The sequence below is a fragment of the Musa acuminata genome, chromosome BXJ2-9 (genome assembly GCF_036884655.1).
Source record: "Musa acuminata AAA Group cultivar baxijiao chromosome BXJ2-9, Cavendish_Baxijiao_AAA, whole genome shotgun sequence".
Classification (NCBI taxonomy): Eukaryota; Viridiplantae; Streptophyta; class Magnoliopsida; order Zingiberales; family Musaceae; genus Musa; species Musa acuminata.
Genome location: NC_088346.1, coordinates 4,395,062 through 4,410,374, shown reverse-complemented (window position 1 = coordinate 4,410,374; position 15,313 = coordinate 4,395,062). Strand labels below are relative to the sequence as shown.

General features: G+C 38.5%; 2 protein-coding genes across 3 annotated transcripts; both read right to left on the bottom strand.

Annotated features, from left to right (window-relative positions):
- Positions 1–1,979: 1,979 nt before the first annotated feature.
- LOC135622670 (phosphoglucan phosphatase LSF1, chloroplastic-like) lies at positions 1,980–10,641 on the bottom strand. Of its 2 annotated transcripts, none has more exons than XM_065124701.1 (10): positions 10,158–10,641; positions 9,628–9,734; positions 8,134–8,596; positions 7,616–7,687; positions 6,822–6,943; positions 5,667–5,882; positions 5,206–5,317; positions 4,953–5,065; positions 3,540–3,687; positions 1,980–2,328 (listed from the first exon to the last, which is right to left on the bottom strand). In XM_065124701.1, exons 1-10 carry the CDS (start codon positions 10,464–10,466, stop codon positions 2,209–2,211), a joined length of 1,782 nt encoding a protein of 593 aa, XP_064980773.1. In that variant the 5' UTR covers positions 10,467–10,641; the 3' UTR covers positions 1,980–2,208. The 2 variants fall into 2 exon arrangements, with proteins under 2 accessions (XP_064980773.1, XP_064980774.1); XM_065124702.1 differs by having other exon boundaries at positions 9,628–9,724; positions 10,158–10,286.
- A 1,422-nt stretch (positions 10,642–12,063) lies between these two features.
- On the bottom strand, positions 12,064–13,366 carry LOC135622672 (uncharacterized). The gene has a single exon (XM_065124703.1). The coding sequence runs from the start codon at positions 13,097–13,099 to the stop codon at positions 12,227–12,229; it is 873 nt and encodes a 290-aa protein (XP_064980775.1). The 5' UTR covers positions 13,100–13,366; the 3' UTR covers positions 12,064–12,226.
- Between the last annotated feature and the right edge of the window lie 1,947 nt (positions 13,367–15,313).

The window sequence follows — 15,313 nt, the reverse complement described above, 5'->3', positions numbered from 1 at the left end:
GCAGACTATGATCCCAAGCAAAACAGGAAGACCAAAATGCAAAGCCATTAATTAGGCTCTTTTAATTCTCCAAGAGTTGTCGGTGAATGTTATGATCTGCAGTTGATGAAACCATGACCACATGCTTGTCATTCAGATCCATTAGGAGATAGTGACCTGATCAGGAGCCAGAATACAGTAATTCTTAGGTTATATGATAGCTTCCTTTGGCTTGGGGTTTCAACTAAGGAAGGTAGATTCATGTATACTTTGCATGGACCTCAAATTTCCACAGCTTTGCATCAAATAAGAGGAGAGAAAGAAAAGAATCAAGTTTCAGATCTAAGTTTTAGCTATCGGCAGATACTTTTTAAGTGTATTACAATGATAACAACTGACATGAGAAGAACATACCTCCGTGCAAATGCACGCATGGAGAGAATGAACGCCATGGTGGACCTTCCACTTTGGCACCTTGATGTGTCATCCTCAAGACGATTATATAGAGATCTGTACCTGCAACTGTGCTGCTGCATGATCTTCTACATCTCTTGTTCCTCGTACCTATGACTGGAAAAGATACATAGGTCTGTTCATCTGCTTACATGCATGCATGCACGAGGGAGATGGGCTCGACAAGAGGTGATGAATGACGAACTCCGAGGACATGCATATGAAAATAAGCTGTGGGAGTGAGATGCACGGTCGAACACCTGAAGCAGGTAAGCACACAGAGAGAGAGAGAGAGAGAGAGAGAGAGAGAGAGAGAGAGAGAGATCATCCAACCCTTGGCTAAATGAGAAGGGTGAGAACGAAGCGTCGAAACAGTGTGCTCATCGTAACGACATCTTTGCGTTATAGTTGTCAGTAGCATGAGGTGGACTGTGCTTATCATCGTTGACACCAAGTAGAGGTTCTTAGATGCTATTTCAATTGGTTTATATGATAGCTATTCTCTCATGTTTACCATCATTAACTCTTAGAATTGTGTTTATCTCTCGGAGTCTCATGTTCGAGTCCACATGTCAGCATCATGAATTATATTTGATATAATAATTTTTAATTTAGAATTATATTTTTTAAGAAAACTCTTAGAATTGCTTAGTAGTGGCTAAAATCTTAGTAATGTCTCATAGAGGAATAGAAAAATATTTCATGGAGAGTATTAATAATAATATGATCTTGATTACTTCAACTATTATAAATATTTTATCAATAATTATTAATGTCAGAAATATTATCAATAAATACTTCGACTAAATATCCCATGGGTGTCATCGAAAACTAAATGTCCCTATGTATGATTAAGCTAATTATCCTTTGACGTCTTAAGCCTGAATAATTTTGATAAAACTTATCTGATACTTAAGTTAATAAAAAAAGTCTAATTCAAAAAATATTATATATGAGTGCATAAACCCTTCATTTATAAGTCATTTAGGTGGCACCAAATGATTACCACCAAATGACTAATCGGATGACATATGTCAAAGATGATTGGATGTTACATATATTTGTTGTCCCTACTATCATGATTGTATAAGTCACCCAATGGTCATATATCAAAAGCAATAATAATATTTTTACTCATAATCTTGTAAATTTTGATATATATATATATATATATATATATATATATATATATATATATATAATATCAAAAAGATATTATAACATAATATAAAAATACTATATCATAGTATTTTTATTTTTAATAATACTAGAAAACACTATAATGTAGCATAAAATCACTATACCATAATGTTTTTTTTTACTATGTTATAATAATTTTCTAATATTACTGAAAATACTATAATATAATGTAAAATTATTATAATTAAAAGAGAGAGAGAGAGAGAGAGAGAGAGACAAAAGAAAAGGAGTAGATTAACAGAGGTATTTCAGGTATTAAAAAAATACAAAAAAAAACAAAAAACAAAAGAAAAATATATATTTTTATGGTGAATTGGGCGATTAAATTTCAATAAGATACTAAGTAGTTTCAAGAAATTAAAGCTGGATTCCATCGAACGTGGTTTTCTATGCCAGTGGGTAACATGGCTTAATTGGTTCTATACGATCATACATGAATATACAACAAACGACGATTTATATGGTGCTAAAAGTACTCGATGCTGCTTCTTTAAGGTGCCAAATGTGTGTATGTACAACCACCGATCGAACGGCTGGCTGGAAGATAACATGTGGTCACCATAGGAGCCGAAGTATTTACTTGGGAGCAAGTCTGATAGGGCAGATGGAGAATGCAATCCGGCGTGCTGCAAAGGCCAACATGAAGCGTTCATCTTCTGTTAATGGTCTCTCGATTACCTTCACAACCGTAGGATCCTGCAATTGTCATCACGGACCATGAATAAAACTGAAGAGATGGAGAACAATATCTACCGATTCATCCCATTCTTATCTGAGATAATTCCAATATCAGGGAATAATAATATTCTTCATATAGAAGGAAAAAACATATGATACATCAATGCATTGAAGTAGTCTAGCCAATGGATCATGGAAGGCTATAATTCAGGAGATCAAGATGATTGCAGAATTCAGTGACGAGAATACAAGAGTTGACCAAAAATGATGCCCTATTCCATATGAAAAAGATCAAAATACTTGAGACTTCGCAGAGGAAGGTCATGGGACCGAGTGGCCTTGTTTCTATTGTCGAACCATGGTCACCAACGGTCATATAGAAGCAGTCCTACCATTTTATCCGGTCTTAACTTACGGACCTTGAATCAAGAAACTTAGCATGTGGCTTTACTATCTACAAGGAAAGAATAAGATCGAACCATAGGCTAAAGTATTTGTGAAAAAAGATATGTTGGCACCATAAGAAGCACCAACCAAATTAATCAACAGCCACTGCTAAAGAATTCTCCCTAGCAATTTAATTGATAGGTAACATCAAGATGGGAAAACAGAGTTACTTGCTCACCAGAACTTCCATGCTAAAGGTTGATATACTAGAAATAGTTTAGCACGGCAAGGGTTGCCTTGACACTTGCATGACCCTCGTCATAATTAATTTTCATTCGGTACGTGTTGTCGGCAAGTGCCTTGACAATGCAATCCCAACAATGGATGATTTATACTGAGTGATAAGATGTGGACACTGAAGAGGGTTATTTCTGGTGGCTTCTTCAGAAGAGGTTGGACATGATGTATTGGATTAGAGGTCAGCATCGGTCATGTGTGAGATCCAGGAGTACGAACACAATAAAGGGGCTTCTTGGTGCCTAGTTTTTCATCGGCAGTAGACATACTGACTGTCAATCATGGCATGGATATCCATGATGTATATTAACAAAGTTGAACAAAGGTTGAAAATGTTGAGAAAGGAACTTCATGGGAAACTGTGGCAGAAGAACATGCAAGGAAGGTCACGAGGAAAACGTAGAATTGCAAAGAACTAGATGGTAACAGATATTCAAAGGATATGCACTTTCAAAAGCGAGAGCAGTTCTCCAAGTTTTATGTACATACTAATATCAACTCAGCATGATTGGTAAATGCATGAACAAAAGCCTGGTGATGCATACCTTTATTTGTAGGTGAGAAGGAGAAGGTCTAATCCTAGCGATATCACCAACCCCGATAACGTTGTTAACATTCCCGCATTCGTCTGACTCAGCAGGCAATGCTGGCGAGTGCCTCCATTGCCCATTAATGATGAACTTATAATTATATCTGAAAATCAAAACATAAGTAAAAACTCAAATATATCATGAGAACAAACAAATTGATAAAACTAACTAGGTATCAGAACAAAAACTAACTTTGGCGACCAGTAAACAGATTTTCTCAATATATCAGTAATAAGGTCGAGAATTATAAGCAAATTATCATGTTCTATGATGATATCAGCTTCCAGTTACATAATTTTGTTACGTGTTAGTATGTAAATAGGTTAGAGTCTGTGCATGTGCTAGCGATTAGATAATGGTGCTTACACTTATCCAAACATCCTACAAAATTGAACATAAATTCTCCATGAAAATTTACTTTAGTATACAAAAAGCTTTTTCCGCTTTTAGAGCAATGCTGGAAAAATTGTCACCGTGGCGATCTTCTAAGCATCATTCATCATGGCTATCAAATTACGTAACATGATGATTATATGTTTCAGAAAGTACATGTTTGCCGTTTCTGAAGTATATAAATAGCTGATTATATTTAAGGACATGGTTCCATGTATTATTTTTCAAAAGACATACATGTTTGCCCTTTCTTGACATGATTTTGACCTTATTATTTCGCAGATCACAAAGCCTATATTGATACTAGAATCAAAATTTACGTCCCCTCTTTTCACATGAGAAGAGAAATTCTCTGTTTAAAGGTTGGAAACTAAGCACCATAAGCTAAATTTTGACAAGTGGAATCAACTTCCAGAGGATGCATATGCAATGACTACATTTTGCAAATCAGCTATAGTGTTTATGAAATCACTTATGGTGAAGACATAGGTATGTAGTAAACAAGAACATTAACTTCTTGCTAAGAATTACGCGAATGTAAAAAGGACAACAGCTAAGTTGCTCAAGGAACAATCATCAAAATTAAATAGTTGGATCTTGAGGCAATAATGTGCATGACAAAAAGTGAAGGATGAGGAACAAAAGTATTGAATATTCAATTATTCAGCAAGTTGAGCTTACATTTAAACCTACAAAGGTTGAATAAAATAGAAAAGAATAGCACAAAGGAAGATCCTAAGAGCAAGAAAAGCATGTTTTGATCTGCAATCAAGGTATCTACAGAATGCATAACAACACAAGGTAGTAACATAGATCTATCCACCAGGCAGAGAAAATCAAGCTACTTGTACGAAGATGCATTCACAAATATACTGAGACACAGACAGATATCCTGCATTAATTGTAACTCAATTGTGTCTGAAAGGCAAAAGAAGATTCAAGACGGTTTCCTTTGAGCTAGAATAGTGAACATACTTCCCATGCCGTAGTCTAAGTTCAGCTTCAAATTTTGATCCACCCTTATGAACAGCCTTGATGGGTTCTTTCCAATTGTTTGTGAAATCTCCAACCAAAAATACCTCATCACCCTGCAATCAAAATTTATCATTATTAAGTAGAGAAAGTCATCCATCTAGCAAATTTTGATGAAAAATTATTGGAATCATGATGCAAGCATAAATTAATTAATGTAGTTATCATCCTGATTTTGTGAGAAGTCCAGGTTTACCTCTCGACAACCATTGCTCCACACAAAGTTGACAGCATGTGTTGGAGGTCCATCATGCTTTCCGTTTTCTACCATAGCAATAAGATCCCATGTGGCCCAGACAATTGCTGCTCTGCATTCAATTGCAGATATCAGGCTTTAGTATCATAACATGCAACATCCATTCAGAGCCATAAGCAGATGGTGGAGTAAAGCTTTTGCAGAAGATGTTGAATTAGTTGCCATCAAATGCCAATAACTAGTGTATGCATTTTTGCTGATAGAATCTCATGCTTGAACTTTTAAGTATACAATTTTCTGTGGTCCATTTAACTACTTGAACTTTGAGAAATTCTTTTCACATTAAGATGAACAAACTTTAAGGAGTGGGATGGATATTGTGTATGTAACGGTAGCATACTCAAGACACAAATCAAATCAAATGAATGGGCTAATCTGGTAGATGTTCAGAAATATATTACCTGTCAGGTCTACATGAATGCAAGCCAGTGACAAAATTGTGTGCAGCATGAAGAGCAGTATCTTGAATCCAGTGTAGATAGGCAATAACGCAGGCAGGGGATCTATCAAATCCAGTTGTACATGTCACAAATATTCGGAAGTTTTTCCTCAGAAGTCGTAGCAGAAGTCCTACACAGAATGGAAGTTTCTTTCGCAAGTCTAGGGAGTCCACTTCTCTGAAACATGTCATGGCAATAAGATAATATAATTTGGAGAAGGAAACAAAAAGATTTGGAAACAGTAAACAAATTTTCAGAATGTTTCCAAGATGCACAGATAAGAATGACAAAGGTTCATGCTACAAAGTACAAACAACTACTGATTGTAACAAAAGAAGCTAGCACTTGGAACATATGAAACACACTGAACAATAAATACTTTCCCTTTCACTATTCAAATTTGACACCAACAGGATCGAACAATTATTGATTCCAAATACTTGGATTTCTTGGGGTCCTAATGTTCTGTCTTCAGATCAATTGGGTTAAGTCGGCTGATACTATGTTAAAATGACCCACGTAGATTCACAATATTGGTCACCATCAGCTGAACCATTCGAACATAGGCCTTTTTTTTTTTCCTTCGGATCTTATATTTGATATCATCAATGTCTTATTCCGTGTTTGTTAATTATATTTCTTTAATCAACTTTGTGATTGTCATATTTCATTATCATCTTCTACTATCGGGTGAATGATATTGCCTTTTTGATAACTCGTCATTTCCATACTTATACCAGAAAATTATAATGAACTCTTATGTACCACAATTACTAGTTTCCTTATAATTATGCTCTTGTAAAATGTTTCACTATCACATCTCATCTGCACTTGACCATGTAAAAGTTACTGTAGGACATGGGCATCATAGAAGCATCTTCCATGCATGACCTTGCACACTTAAATCTGGTGAACATAAACACAACCAATTCCTGCAAAGTCTACATGTACCCAGGATCATGAACGGCTATTTGGCATTGCACACCTGATTATCATGCACTTTATACTTATTCTAGTACCTCCAAGTATCAACTAATCATATGAAACTGAAGTCTCTAACAATGCAAATTAAAAATGAGACCAGGGGACTGAATCATTTGAAAGTGCATAACATACCTTATTGGATAGTTAACCATCAGAATATTGTTTTGACAACAAGCATCATTTATGGATTCTGAATTGATTCCCCAATTGGCACGTTCGCTTTCACTCTGGAAATTTAGAACAGCAGTGATACCCTGAGGCACAGACATCCTAATTACTATGATGTATATTGAACCTTGCAATAATTGAACATAATTTCTGAAGAAACACCACAAGTATCATCTGAATAGAAATATAAAAGATGTCAGAATGTCTGTAAGAAGGTGCAAGAGACCTATAACAAGAAAGGAGTAGTAATCAGCGGAGTTCAAAAATTCCTTGCAGAATGAAATCCTATCGAAGCACAATGCAAAAATCAATGTACAATATACAAGATGATTCCAATTGGCTATTAATGATTAAACAGAAAAACCAACTAAGATGATAGATCAATTCAAAGCTAAGCTACAACATCATGAAGAGCTATGAGCTCTGCATAATTGACAGTATTCACAAGCAAAGAGCTTAACATGCATATGAAAGCAAACATACATGAAGCACCATGAAATTATTTCAATGTTAAAGCAGATGCTTATGTACATGAACATCTCAATAAAACAATGATCAAATGTAAAAAAATGTCTGCAAGATTATTGCTTTTTAACAGCATGACACAATTTTCTTTTCACACTTCTTTATATTATTCATTCAGGTTTCTTGGTGGCCTTTGTGTTCCATATTCTTTTAACAGCACAAGCTTTTAGAAATAAACAACAGAACAAAGTGAACGATCCATGGGATTAACAAATCTAAGAAACAGTATATACCACAGCATCTGACAATGTCTGCACATCCTTTTCTGTTTGTATGCATGAACCAACATAGATCTGCTCAGTGATCTGCAAAAGATCAAGGATCGAGAATATTTGTTAACATTGGATAAAAAAGACACTGACTTTGATCTTTCAGGTTTAAGTAACTTAGTATTTGGCATTGTAACTAACTATTTGGGTTACATGGAGCACCAAAAATTTGAACTTCTGAGGTATATTATGGTCCAGACATAACAGATATGATAAAAAAACACCATAAAGATTGTGTTTGCTTCCAAAAACAGAAATTCATGGATAGCTGATCATGGATATGAATCAAGCATCACCTCTTGCTTCCAGCATTAACCAAGAAAATGTGGATTAGCCATCCGAGGTCATGAGAGACCTGTTGCTGATCATTCATGTGCAAGATTTGGAATAGTGCTAAGCAAAGAATGTTATCTCAATAAGGGCCAAACAACTATGTAACTGATTAATGATTTAAAGTGATAGAATTGAAATTTTATAATCACCTTGCTATACTGCATGCCAAGTGAGTGGTTATAGTATAACTCGCCTTTTGCTCGATCCAGTGCTTTGATATACTCCTCCAGAGGAAAGCTACCGTAGGCCCATTCAACATCTTCGCTCTCTTCTTCAGAAAAAATACTTACAATCTCATGTGTACGTTTAGCTAATATGCTCCTATTGCTCTGTACTGGGGAATCAACAGAGCCTTCATTTGCCAGAAGCATCCACCCCTCTGACTTCAGAAACTTAGGAGAAAATATGGTAAACCCGGATTCTCCACTTCCCTCAGAACCTGGCTGAAGATCTGTTGCCAGGACGTTCCTATTCCAAGTGGCAAAAGCAACCCGGCCTCTATTAAACAAAGTATGGTAAACACCACTTAAATGTAATTGTTGAATTGGATAAGGAGAGAATGGTCTTTCAAGTACAAGACTAAATAATCCTGCAATGTCCTTGAGCATCGTCCTGCAAGAAAAATGATGGTGACAAAAAGATAAGGTTATCATTAAATAGTTGAAAAGTGGAAAATTTTGACTCAGTATATGTATGCTGAACTTAATCAAACTTAATTATATTATGGGATAAAAAAGATATATCTCCATTTTTTTTTTGCTTCAATGCAAGAGAAGAGGCCACAGGTAATCGACTTTTAAAGCTTTCGTAGCATATATGAATCGATACTGTAGGCTAAAGAGAGAAGATTATTTTAATTCATCAGTCTGCATTTCAAATAATGTGTGCATCAGGAGCATGAAAAAATTTAGATAGCATGTCACAACCCAGGCTCAAAACCATGTGGCCCAAGCCCCATAAAAGATGTACTAAAAAGTTGATCTTCGAGATGGTATTTATCTGCTAAAGGTCTGGTAATAAATATTTAATAACCTTCATGATCTGATCCTTTCTGTCTGTCTTGTGATGTGCACTTTTCAATAAGCTCCATAGCAATTGGAACAAGGAACAATCGTATGTCAGGGGACTATGAAGAAGGAGAAGATCAATCTAGGTTAAGTTTTTATGACATAATATAGAAGAGGGAAGCAATCTGTAAGACCAAGAAGAAGGTCAACGTAAGTTCCTCTTGAGATTCGAAGTTTTCATGATATAATCCACTAGTGCACATAATCTAAGTCCAAATGGTGTTAATTGATATCCAGCTATATATGGTCAAAACCAAGTTTAAGAACCTGTAAGGCTGTGTTTGCAAAGTTAAATCCAAAAGTTCATCCAGAGAATGCATATCCAGAGGCATTGGTTTTAACTATTTGTATTTAGTAACCAATAGGCATTTCAATCTATAATCAATGCAGCACAGAAATATGATAATAAGATAAAGGTGCACACACTAACATGCTACATTAATTAAAGACTAAATCAAGTGTGATAACTCCACAGTGTAATGCATTAGACATTTCAGTTTGTCTCCAAACGTGAAAACAAAATAATTGAAAAGTTCAACAGTATTTTCAATTCAAACAAAATGTAGAATACCATACTCTGCATCCCTTAAGTCCTTTATGTCAATGAAACCACCACTTGACACGTTACTTGCCTTCTTTAATGCGTCACCAACCATCACTATTCTTGATTTTTCTGCATTTCCCTTAAAAATAAGAGTATGAATATCCATCACTTAAAGTAGTTCCATTACAAGTTCAAGAAAAAGGATCAAAAGAGATGCATGCATAAAAGAAACAATAAGAAAAGAATTCATATATGATTGTTAAGTTTAACTGTTTAAATTACACAAAAAAATAAAAATTCTTAGAAATTAAAGAACAAAGGAAAGACAGTTAATTACAGAGAGAGAGAGAGAGAGAGAGAGAGAGAGAGAGAGAGAGAGGGACAAAAAAACTCATCCTAACATTGAACAGAGTCCCGTTGGATACATTATTTTGGGTTTTGAAGGGTGTCATCTCCTAATAGCCATCTCTTAGCGCCGAAAAGGCGGAACAGAAAGGAAGAATATGATTCTCGATTCGCCTATCGCACATCGAGAAGGAAGATAAGGGAAAGATGGTAATACCCCTTTCTTGAGCGAGTGGACGAAGATCCTCCCGTCCACGGAGAGCGCGAAGCGAATGCCCAAAGGCTTCTCGAGGGTGACCATGTACTCGTTCAGATTCATCTTGTACAGAGTCTGATCCGCCATAGCCGAGATCCTAACGAGGTCCCGTGGCGCGGTCCCCTTGTTAGCGGCGGCCGAGACAGTCGCGACCCGACCGAGCGATCCACCGACGCGAATCCAAGGGGAGGAGAGGGCGGCGAGCCGATCGCTCCTCTCGCGGAAGGGGCCGCAGCAAGAGGAGGGGGGGAGTTGGAGAATAAGGGCCATTGGTGTGGGTCGGAGCTCGTCAGGGCGAGGAGGAGGAGGAGGAGGAGGAGAAGAGTTCTTCTTCGCAGTACCTCCTCGTGAGTCGGTTACGTTGGACGTGGTGAGGGAGGGACGGAGGGCGGACGAGACGACACCGTCGTCGGTCTCTGATCCACAAGCCACGTGGACGGACAAGCGGGAGGGGGAGGAACGGGACGCAACGGGAAGACCGTGCCATGGTGGGCCCCCCTTAACGTCCAGTAGTGCGCGCCGCCGCCCTCTCATGAGCGGAAAAAAATATCTTTGTTTAGATTTCTTTTTCTTTTTCTCTAATAAATTAACCTCTCTCTCTCTCTCACACACACACGTCTTTTCAGATATCCAAAATAACATTTTTATTCCTTCAAACCTGTTTAATATTATTTAATATATATAATTATATGAAAACAAGTGTGAATTTCTAAAATTTTCTTTCCGAACTTTTCTATCCCAATTTTCAGAATTTCTTAACACTATTATTTTCCATAATATATATCTCCTTCTATTTTGTTTCCTTTTTGTTTTTCTTATGGGACAGTACATAGGGTGAACCGATCTTATTTTTATATTATGCTATAATATTTTTAGTAATAATAAAAAAATATCATAATTATTACCCAAAAAATAATATACATAATGTTTTACTAAATTTATAAGAAATTATTTAATTATAGTATTTTTTTGATATTACTAAAAATATTATAACGTAGTGTAAAAACATTGTGACTAGATTAGTTCAGAGGAAAAGGGAGAAAAAAAATGATATTTCAAGTTATTATGAGAAAAATATAATATTCGATACTTATACAGAAAACTCTAAAAAGAGAATTTTTTTCTGAAAATTCGTCCTAAAGACAATCCTTATAATATAGTGAAACAGAATATATTTTCTTCTTCATCCTTATAATAAAAAGTATATATATATATATATATATATATATATATATATATATATATATATTCCTTATGAATTAAAATATATTAAGAATATTTTAATATAATGCTTTCCAAACAATTTGGAGGTATTTAGTAAAAGTAGTGTATGGTCGTTTTCTATCATACTCTCTTTCTCCTGTAGTAACTGATGCCTACTGGAACGATTATTATGTTTGAGTGCACTGTTTGCATCTTGTGATCAAATAGCAGTATCCATCTTAATCATGACATATGACAAGTGCACCATCGAGCTACGTTTATATGATATATTCTCGGAATTGTCTATTAATCATGCATTAAATCTAAGTTTAAACACGTGTCACGTCGAAGCCCTTATCGATGAATTATAATCTCTAAATTAGAAGCGAAATAGGAATCAAACAGGACATCAAATTATTGGCCTCATCGTTGTCATCATGCAGCACTCAAATCAGTGCCTTCACAAACCTTTTCCAGCGTCGTGATCTCGTTGGGCGATGTGCGAGCTGGCGAGCACTCGGCGACTCATTTGCTTCAGAAGTTTCTCTCCTTTTTGTCTTCTCTAAATGTGGCTTAGATGTTCATTTGCCTTCGATGAAATTATAATGCACAATGCAAACATATACACGAAACACATATGCAACTCCACTGCGATCACAAAGCGTAAAATGAGAATATATATGTCCACTGCATCAACATAATAGCCTTCTCACCACCTAATCCACGACGATCTTTGACATCTATCATTAGAATATTAAACCCCCCATTAAAAGACTTAAAAAGTAGGAAAAAAAGAAAACAAAGAAAATTAAAGAAAAAAGGGGAGTTTAAAATGGGTGATGCGTCCGGGAAAGCCCGTTCACATTGGCGAAGAACCCGATCAAATTTTGGTTGTAAGGAAGGAACGAACGCCGGACCGCGCCGCTCCGTGTCTGCCGGCCTTTACCGTAATATACCCGATGGGCGGTAGGTCCGTCCACCTCCGTCGGTTTACCTCCCTTGTCTCTCGCCTTGGCCTTCTCCTTCTTGCTCTCCTCCGACCCTGCTGCCACCGCCTCCTCGCCCTTGGCCGCGAGGAACACGAACTTCTCCTTCCCGTCGCTCTGGCTCCGTCCGATCACCAGGTCCCGGAGCCGCCACCGCAGCGAGGACCCCGTGGATCTGCTCTTCTTGCACCGCGATGCCGACGGCGCGGTCGACCTCGGCGCCCACACGCAGTACGTCCCCGGCGGGATCCCCTCGAGCTCGTCCGTTCCCAAGGACGACGAGGATGAGGAGGCAGAGGCGGAGTGCTCCTCGCGCTCCTCGATCAAGAGCTTCCCTAGGGTTCTGCGCACCGGTGCGGTCTTCTCCTCCCCCTCCGCTACGAGGCGGCCGCGATCGTCGTCGCCGTTGGCGAGGAGGAGGGAGCGGTCGAAGACGGGGTAGATGGGGCGGATCTGGCCGTTGGAGAATATCTCGGCGGCGGTGATGGCCGGACCGGTCTCGGGGTCCTTGACAACGAAGGCGAATTCGGAATCGTCGTCGTCGACGTCGGACTCATCTCCGCCGTCCCCGGTGCCGACGGGAGGCGGTGGATCTAGGAGATCGTCAGCCTCGGCGAAGGGCTCCCGGAAGCTGGGGGAAGCCACGAGGACGGGTACGCGTTGCTTCCCTTCCTCTTCTTCTGCTTCCATCGCTCTCCGTTTGTTTTCCTGCATCGTCGTTCGTTATGGGCTTCTTTTCTGTTTCCTTCGCTTGTTGTGAGAGCGATTTGGAGTGGGAAGTTGGTTGGGGGAGGAGCAGGTGGGGATTAATAGCGAGGAGAGGGAAGTGCAGGGTTGTGGGTGGCGGGTCGGGTTGAGGACGCTGCCTTTCCGGTTGGCTCACGAGTCACACGCGTCGCGGGAAGAGTAGGGGGGAGGGTGGGTGATGGGTGGAAGAGCGTTGAGGTTTCCAGAAGGGCAAGTTCAAGTGGCCCAGTGGCCGCCGATGCCGGTAGAAGTGGAGGTATAACGGCGCGGCTCCAGGTTTCCCCCCAGGGAGGTATTTACGTGGGCCCCACGAGACTTCCTCTTCTCTCTCTACGTGCTTGTGAGAGATGCAGAAGATTTTAGTGGCAATTCGGAGCCCTACTTTGGGACGAATCACCCCTGAAAAATTTCAGGGGTGGTATGGCACCCAAAATAGGACCGTAATCTGAGTTCTGATTTTTTTTGCTATCATATTAAATATTTATTAATTATTATTAATTTCAATTCTGATCGCCAACTTAACATGCTATGAACGAATCAACCGACCTCGCTGCTTGGCGAGAGAGCCCTATTTAATTACAAAGAAATCGACTAAATGTGAAATTTTCTAGATCGAAGGTTCATGCAAGATGATATTTCTCCAAGATTAAATCGATAGATGCTTGCTTTGAATATATGATATTATATGCGGAAGTAAGAATTTCCGTACGTTGTACCAAGATAGATTTATTTAATGGTGCTATGATTCAGAGAATACAGCGGCTAAGATTTGAGGTTGATATGCTACACATCATTAGTCTTAATAGGATATGATTGATTGGGATTCATGTATCAGGATTGGTCGGAATGTTGTGCTTCGATAATTTCAGTGACAATTAACATTTTTGTCCTAAAAAAATCACAAGTGTAGAAAACAATCCTTCTGTGTTGACAGTGAATTTGGATTGTTCAGATGGATTCCTCCAAAAATATGTGATCGGCATCGGTATCCTGATGTACTAAAAGCTTGTGAAGTGTCAAGACCCAGCTTGGTTGCGCCACGCCCAAGTCAACGCGGTCCCAACTCTTTTTCAATGGTCAATAAGGCTCCATCACAGAATGGAAACTGGTTGACCAATTTGACAGAGTCAAAGCCTACGCCGAAAACATCATCGTATGTTCTGATGCTGGAAATGCTTTACAAGAATTCTTTACAAGAATGTTTTGATTCTAGCAAGACAGGAAGAGCCCACATCATCTGACACAAAAATATTCTACCTTATCCTAGAGAAATTTATTTTTATTACCAATCATAATAGTTCCAAGAGCATGAGAGGTCCGACCCGAATGTCATCTCTGGACTCCATGAGTAAGACAAGATCTTTTATGATATTAATAAGATTAAGATCAAAGCCAAGATCTAACGATAAGATGTCCCAATATGATAAGATCAATAATATTAATAAAATATTTTATTATTATATATAGATATAAGTCGATCATGTTGGTCCTCCAAGAAAAGAAAAAATTCCACATATAGTAAGTTAATAGTGAAAAATTAGAAAAATGTGGATCTTTCAAATATTTTAAGTTAATAGCGAATAATTTGCAGATATAAGGGGGAGATTGTATGAATATGTTAGTAATTAGTAAATGAGAAACCACTTAGTTAATTGGCAACCAAATCTGATCACGGCATCCACCACCTCTGTTTACATCTACACCAAGTGTATCATCAACCGTTACTGCCCCTCTTCCTCTTCCCGTAACAACATGAAGCTCCTCACCTGATGAGAGTAATAATGGCGATAAGACTCGGGTGACGTCAGCTGACGTCTCACGTCTCTGTTGACCTAACAGCACTTGGTCAACATGGATCGGAACGCCGACCGAAGCACATTAACATCCTACTCAGACTCGATCCTTCATGCCACGCCAACACCAATGTCAGACGCTATCAGGAGTACGAGCCTGCCTCATGAAAGCGGGCACATTAGGAAATAGTAAGCTTTGCTATAAATACCATCGCGTTCTGAACGGGAATGGGGGGGAGAAGGAAAGAGGTAAAAACCCCTTGCGACTATTCACTAACTTGATCGTCGGGAGGGGTCGAGTTGAGCTCTCTCGACCCGACATGTGTGCAGGGACGAAGACGGAGCTCCTCCCCTCGAACACCCAAGCGAGGAACCTCTATCCCCCGGA